The sequence below is a fragment of the Myotis lucifugus genome, unplaced genomic scaffold, assembly GCF_000147115.1.
Source record: "Myotis lucifugus unplaced genomic scaffold, Myoluc2.0 scaffold_78, whole genome shotgun sequence".
NCBI classification, from domain to species: domain Eukaryota; kingdom Metazoa; phylum Chordata; class Mammalia; order Chiroptera; family Vespertilionidae; genus Myotis; species Myotis lucifugus.
In genome coordinates, this window is record NW_005871126.1 from 4699010 (window position 1) to 4707199 (window position 8190).

General features: G+C 41.4%; 1 protein-coding gene and 1 pseudogene across 1 annotated transcript in view; one reads left to right on the forward strand and one right to left on the reverse strand.

The window, feature by feature from the left end:
* Window positions 1–3644, forward strand: part of LOC106697521 — a 6299-nt pseudogene extending 2655 nt beyond the window's left edge.
* AEBP2 (AE binding protein 2) overlaps window positions 1–8092 on the reverse strand; it is a 60579-nt gene extending 52487 nt beyond the window's left edge. Inside the window, exon 1 of the mRNA XM_006090676.3 lies at window positions 7766–8092. Within this exon, the coding sequence (XP_006090738.1) occupies window positions 7766–7812 (47 nt within the window). The 5' untranslated portion in view covers window positions 7813–8092. The remainder of the gene's footprint in view (window positions 1–7765) is intronic.
* Window positions 8093–8190: the final 98 nt, after the last annotated feature.

Sequence of the window (8190 nt, forward strand, 5' to 3'; positions counted from 1 at the left end):
ACAGCAATGATCCAAACCAGACATGGTTCCTTTTCTCAGGGAACACACATTCTAACAGGATAGGCACTAATTATTCAAACTGTGATAAGGAGGACAATGAAGAACTTTGTAACTACAAGTTACAAAGCCAGAAGCAGCAGAGAGGCAAAAGACTGATCCACAAACCTACACTGAGAAAGATGTGCATGTGTTGGTGTGAAAGGTCCGACTTCAGCCATTAAAACTCTTACTTTCCAGTTCCAATGTGCATTCTCTGATCTAGGCAGAAAGTCTAGAAATATGGTATGGTCTTTCCTTCATGTGTTTCATTTAGGCTTTCTAGAAATTTATATTCATCACTCACCTAATCATAAAATCCAGTCCCATACTCCCACCAAAACTTTATTTTTAAAAAAATATATTTTATTGATTTTTAACAGAGAAGAAGGGAGAGGGATAGAGAGTTAGAAACATCGATGAGAGAGAAACATCGATCAGCTGCCTCCTGCACGCCCCCTACTGGGTATGTGCCCGCAATCAAGGTACATGCCCTTGACCGGAATCGAACCTGGGACCTTTGAGTCCGCAGGCCGATGCTCCATCCACTGAGCCAAACCGGTTAGGGCCCCACCAAAACTTTAGTCATTAATTACAATACTCTCCAATTTTAATTTTAATGTACTGTGTCACAAACCACTGACAGATAAACTAGAAAATAATGGAATTATCTTTTTAGTCTTCTTAAAACTTACCATCTGGAGAGGTACCATTACATTTCTTGCTTATCACTGAAAGGGGTACAATGGTAACCATGATTTAAAATTACTTTTAAACGTTCAAATATCCATCCCAAAACTGTCCTTTAGTTCTAAGGTCAATAACTATTATTTTCACATGCAAACTATTAGTCAGAAAAATGAACTCAACATGTGGTTAGATCACTGCAAATCCATTACCATTACAAGAAAACATAAAGCTTTTTACTAATAGATCAGTAGATTCACTTACATATTAAAAACTATTAAAAATAAAAGGTATTATGAGGCCTTTAGGTCAACTGCAGAATAGATATACAGGGTGAGGCAAATGTAGATTTACAGTTATTCATGGAAAATAATACAATAATGCAAGAATAAACTGTTTCCCATACTCACAGCTGTAAGCCTACTTTTGCCTCACCCTGTATTTGTTAAATATCTATCACATAGTAAACGCTTAATAAATTGTGCTAAATACTCTACATGTAATCCCCACAATAATCTAGTATTATTCCCCTTTTGCAGGGAAGAGACCTGAAATAGTAGTAAGACACTAAATAACTTAAATAAATGTCCCATGGTCACCCACCTTAAGTGAATTCCAACTCCAAACATTCTGACTCATAACCCACTTCTCTCCCAATACTCTTTCCCTTCTTAACGTCAAAATTTTCATTAACTTTGATAAAATGTTAAAGCATTCACTAAATGCTTTTAAACAGTGGTGTTTAAAAAAAAGCCCTCTGGTAACTATCCATTTCAAATTTCCATACTCACACTCATTTTTATAGAAATTTTCCATTTCAGAGTTGTCAAATCTTTTAACATTTACTATGCACCTCTTGTCTCCTCTAAATAGGTAGTTCTTAGATCAACTCTTTTGAAAAGTTGCTGGTTTCTGCTCAGAGAAAAGTACCTACAAATTTTGCATAAAATGTCACAGGCAAAGCTGTCCTTAAACTCATCAATACCAACTACAATGATCCAACCAAGGGCATCAAATTCTTGACCCTCAGTTTAGTCTCCTTTATTTATATAAATCCTATTGTTGGTATTTCAACTTAATTCTAATAAATGAGTACTCACCATATCCAAGGTATTGTGTTAAATACAAAGTTCTAAACCAGCTAAACTATCCCTGCTCTCAAAAATATACCATTCTACAACAAAAGGGATAAAGCAAGCATCCAAATAACATGAATTCTTCAAAAGAGTTCACAGGAGTCATTAACAGAAATTCATTTGGACCTTAGAACACCTTCATGGTAAAATCTAAGCCTGTTTTGCAGCTGAGGAACTAAGGCTCAAAGATATTACTTAAAATCATAATACAGGCAAGACTAAAGTGTGAACTGTTCCCTATGACTCCAGATTACAGGCTCTTTATATTGTAATATACTACATCCCTCTACCTAGAGAACCATAAAAGGAGAAGAAAAAAATAGAAAAAGAAATTAAAGCCAAGTTTTAAAAGACCAGGAAAGGGGTTTGTTGTGGTATTTTGATGTGTTTTGAAAGGTGGTCTCAGTCATCAAAAATTTGAAGCAATGCCTAACCGGCATGGCTCAGTGGTGGGGCATCGACCTATGGGGACCAGGAGGTCACGGTTCGATTTCCGGTCAGGGCATATGTCCAGGTTGCAGGCTCCATCCCCAGTGCAGGGCGTGCAGGAGGCAACCGATCAATTATTCTCTCTCATCATTAATGGTTCTCTCTCTCCCCTCCTCTCTGAAATTAATAAAAATATATTTTTTTAAAAACCTACACTTTGGAATTCCAAACAAAATGGAACAAAATGGATGAAGAGGGAATCATTTTGTGTTCCTATCTTCCACACTATTCAGTAAAGAGTCCTTAACATAGTAAAAACCTATTTGGTAGCAAACTCATTTACACACGGAGTCCGTAACTAACCAAAGTAGTCTTACTATTTCTTTTTAAAAATATTTTAGCCGAAACTGGTTTGGCTCAGTGGATAGAGCGTCGGCCTGCGGACTGAAAGGTCCCGGGTTCGATTCCGGTCAAGGGCATGTACCTTGGTTGCGGGCACATCCCCAGTAGGGGGTGTGCAGGAGGCGGCTGATCGATGTTTCTCTCTCATCGATGTTTCTAACTCTCTATCCCTCTCCCTTCCTCTCTGTAAAAAATCAATAAAATATATTTTAAAAAAAAAAATATTTTATTGGCAGTGCACTCAGAGGTCCTGGATCTGTCTCTTGCTTCAACAGTGTTTGGACAAAACAGACCCCTTCTTCCAGCCTCTACTCTCCTGCGTCTCATCCAGTCACCACCTTCAGAACCACCTCCAGGACCAGCCAGCACACTGGTTTTTTTCCTACCTTAACTCCTTATTGCCCAACAACCACGAGCTCCCAAATTCATCAAAATTATTCCACCAAGGTGGAGGCTGCAGTCACCCGCCTGGCCAACCTGCATCTGCCGGCCTCCTACACCTACCTCCCTCTGGGTTACTATTTCGACCGACCGTGACAACGTGGCTCTGGAGGGTGTGGGCCGCTTCTTCCGTGAGTTGGCGGAGAAAAAGCGCCAGGGTGCTGAGCATCTCTTAAAGTTGCAAAACAAGTGTGGCGGCCGCTTTCTCTTCCAGGAGGTGCAGAAACCTTCCCAAGATGACTGGGGCAAAACTCAGGATGCCATGGAAGCCACCCTGGCCTTGGAGAAGAACCGGAAGCAGGCCCCTTTTGGAGACCTGGGTTCTACCCGTGCAGACCCTCATCTCTGCGACTTCCTGGAGAACCACTTCTGGGTGAGGAGGTGAAACTGATTAAGAAGATGGGCGACCACCTAACTAACATCCACCTAACTAACATCCGCAGGCGGGCCGCCCCCCAGGCTGGGCTGGGCGAGTATCTCTTCGAAAGGCTCACCCTCAAGCAGGACTAGGAGCCTTTGAGAGGCCCCTCTGCATCCCCCTGGTGTCTCTGGCTTTTACCTGAGCCTCTTCCCGAAACTACTAGCCATTCTTTTAACCACCCTGAAGCCCTCTCCAACGCATTGGACCAAATGAGATAAAGCTTTTTGCAGCAAAATATACACACACACACACACACACACACATATATACACACATATATACATATATTGATTGATTCCGAGGGGAAGAGAGAGGGATAGAAACATCAATGATAAGAGAGAATCATTGATCAGCAGCCTCCTGAACGCCCACTCCTGGGGATCGAGCCCACAACCTGGGCATTTGCCCTGACCAGGAATTGAACCATGACCGCCTGGTTCATAGGTCGATACTCAAACACTGAGCCACACCAGCTGGGCAGTCTTAATGTTTCTTAAAAGTAAAATGAACCCTTAGAATCTCCCTATATAAATTAGATCCTAAAATCTGTGGGGTTTTTTTTACTGTTGCCATACCTTCCTTAATTGAGCATTACAATGTTATCAATGAAAACAGACCTATTAGAAGCTTTTCCCTAAATTTAATCAAAATAAAAGGGTAGTGAAAAAGAGGTATTCTAGAGCCTATGAAGAGCAGATTGCTTCAGAGATGAAAGGGGTAGTGAAAAGGAGTTTTATTATGAAGTATGAGCAAAATATTATTCTACATAAAAGTATTTTATTGCCTCAAACATACAGATCCTTAATAAATCTTGACAATAACCTCATTAGCCTTCTAGTATTAATCTGATGTTAAAATTTAGCCTCTATATTAGAAAAAGATTTCCCAAACCATACTATAGGGAAACTGAGCAATATTAAGTCTGTTTTCCCAATTTCAAAGCAATCCTAATTATACCTCAAAGTTTACAACCCAAAAATTGACAAAATTTTATATCCACAAGATGGTAAGGGCCTGTGTGTGGCCTTTGCTGAACATTTAAAATAAGTTTCATTCTATATGCCCTTCCCTTTTACCCCATCCTCACCCAGGCACTTTTCATTTGATACCTAGATTTATCCATAAAGGCTGATAAAAGTGGCTGAAAGAGGCCTTGGCTTTTTCAAAAATAAGTCATGGTTTATACTCTAGTTGCGGGGTGGGGGGAAGGGAGAGACAATTTAAAAAGAGACAACCACAAAATGGAAGAGATTGTTATTATCAATTCACTTATATAGGATAAGTAGCTCAGAGTACTTTCAATGTAAGTAAAATCTGATTCAATAGCTAAAACTAATTTGTAAACTAAAAACATTTGAGGCATTTAAAATTCTAAAATTGTATTTAAGATAGCCTCTGAAATTAACTTAAAAGGTGGTAACTTTTTAAAAAATACTTAAGCTTAGATTCAAAGTACGTAAAAGAAAAACTAGTTTTTAGTGTTCTTGCACAGCTAAATATCCCCCGCCCCCAAAGAAAATTTCATTCTCTCTATAACCAAAGTAAATTACCTATCAACTTTAAGTTTGCTAACTTGACTAAAATAAACACACTAATACACTTACATGGTTTTGAATAACTCTCTCCTGGGGAAAAGAATCAATGTTTTTTGTACCAAATGCCATTTAATCATTTTATAAATTAGTCAGTTTTCACCACACAACACTTCCAATACATGATTATAAAGTGGTACCTTGGATCACAAGCTTCAAAATCTAAATCTTTGTATTAATTCTTTCTTAAGAAGCTCTTACAGTTAAAAATATTTAAGATATTTTTACAAATTCTAAAGTATGTTAAATTCAAAGATACTACCTAATTTCAAAGTGTTAGAAAAAATGAACAAGCATCCTAAGAGAAACAGTAAATTCTAATGATGAAATCGTTGTGATAGGATTGCCTCAAGTTTTTTAAAAGCACTTTAAAACCACAATATCCTTTCATCAGTTACAAAAATAAAGACTTCCTACCATGAAATCAATCTATAAAATCCACACAGATTAGTGTAATCTGCAGGACAGTTTATAAGAATTATGAATCCTTTCCAAATTTAAAATAGTTCTTTAACTCAATAGCAACAGGGGGCAATACAGAATTAAGATTATCAAGACCACAACCAGTTTCACTAGTAATGGAAGGCTTTTTCATAAAGTGATAAATCTACTACCTTGAAATGGTAAAATGACTACAATATTTTGTAGTCTCTAATGCTTAAGCATTAAGAAAAGCAAGTATGCTTAGTTATCAAGTTTTAACCTTATTTGGACTTGTGGCACCAATTATCTTACTCCTTACTCCGAAGTATGATGTATAAAGTAGATACTCAAATAAATATCCAATAAATATAAAATGAAGCCAAAACTCCACTTTCTGAAATTTTACTTGACCAATAATTCATTGTCTCCTAATAAAAGGATGCAGTGGACAAGATATTAACTCAAACAAACAATAAAACTGACACATACAGCTTGTTATTTAAGGTGAATTATTCTTACTCTTGTGAAGTGGAAATAGCAAGGGACTTAAGAACCTTTGTTCAGCTTCACCACTACCATTCTATACTTACTGTTTTTAGGAAGACACTCAACTTGCTTCTTCATCTGTTAAATGGAAGTCAAAATAATATCTAGTTTGCACCAAATTGTGAATGAAACGACTGCAACGTTTAAACTGTGCAGTGCTAAACAAGTGTGTGTCCATAACTAAATAGAAGAACTGTGGGAACTACCAACTTTCAAGTATCTATGGGTACCAACGAAGGAGGTTGTAATAAAATGATAAATAACACATTCTTCATTGTGCAGTTCACGTCAATTTTTAATTCTCTTGAAGACATTCTCCTTCCCGCCATGCCTATATAGTTCAGTACAATTTTTCTAAGGTTTGTACAGTCTGTTTTACCCCAGCCAAGGTGTCTTAACTAGATATTTAAGTGTCAAACAGATTCTAATACTGTATTCCCAAAATATTTAGGGCCTTGTATTCCTTATTACATAAATTTTTCTCAGTTAACCATTGTTATCCCTAGAACTTTAGAATACTTAAAACCTTTAAATCCAAGTCAATAGAGATGATTTAAAAATCGACTGCTCATCTAAACATTAGCAGATGGTCAAAACAAGTGCTAATATACTTTAGAAGCAGTACAGCATGAATGAGGGAGTGCTGTTGTTAAAAAGTACATTAAGAACCAATTACTTAAAATAGGAAGTTTTCCAAAGAGCCCAAAAGTAACAGTAACGATCGAAACATCATAATGGCAGTCATTTTAATGTCCCGAAAAAAAAGGAAGCGCATTTCTGGCCAGTCCCCACGCTACTCCCCACGAACTTTAGAAGAATGCTAATTCCTTCAGCGCTCTCCAACACGGGGCTGCAAATCCTGCCGCCTACAATCACGAAGCCTCACTACACAAGGACACTAAACCGCCTACCATGATGCAGGTCCCTTCAGGAGTGTCTTTCGTTCCCACTCCAACTCTCTCTGCTCCCGCGAAGTTATTGCAAAAGCCATAAATTCATCTTTCTTGGCTACAACGATGGATTCGCTTTCAACTTTCTCCCGGATTTGTTCGCGGGACGCATAGAAGTTATTTACATCCCTTTGGAGACCACGTTAACGACTACCCGGGAGGCGTTTTGGAAGCAGCGGTTAAACAGAAAAAAAGAACAGCTTTTTCTTGTTCTTTTTCTTTTTAAGTAAAGAAGAGGGGCAGCTGGGGGTCTCCTCCCCGAACAAGGAAGTTCTGTGCAATCCGAGCGAGACCAGCCATGTTGGAAAGCACTTGTCAATTGCAGTTCTGACAAGTGTTCGCGCTCGCGGCGGACGCTAACCTCGTGGGCCGGGTGTGCGCCCCCGGGGCCGCTGCAGCTCCCACCGAGGGCCGGGCCTGCTCGGGGGGCGGCTTCCGCGTCGGGGCCGTCCGCGGGTCCGTGCGGGGAGCCGGGCAGCGCGGGGGGACAGGGTCTGAGAGTTGGGAGCCGCTATCCGAGGCCAGAGGGGCGGGGCGGCCCGGAGGTTTCCGAGGGGGGCGCCTGGGGGAGGGGCTCTGGGCCCGGGGAACGGGGGGCATCGCGGCCAAAAAGTCCCCCGGCCCGGGAGCGCGGGAGGAGGGAGGGGACAGGAAGGGAGGGTAGGGGGACAGGGGGACCGGGAGACGGCGCCGGGCACTCACCTGTCCTCCGAGTCCATGCGGCTCAGGGGTTCCCCATCCGACGACATCTCCAAACTGCCGCGCCGGCCCCCGGAGGTCGCGCTGCTGCCGCCGCCCCCGGTCCCGTAGCCCTCGTCGCCGCCGCTGGAGACGACGCTGCTGCTGCTGCTGCCGCTGCCGCCCCCGCCGCCGCCCTGGCCGCCCCGCGGTCCCTTGGGCTCCTCCAGGCCCTCCTTGCCGTCCCCATCGCCGCTGCTGCTGCTGGCGGCGCCCGGGCTCAGCGAGCGCGTTTTTGTCACCTCTGCTCCCGCCGCTGCTGCCCACCAGGCTCTCGGCGCTGCTCTCCTCCTAGCCAATCACGCTGCTGTTGCCCTTTATCTTCTCCTCCACGTTCCTTCTCTTGTTTTTCATCCCTTAAAAATCATTTCTTTTTCTTTTTTTTTTCG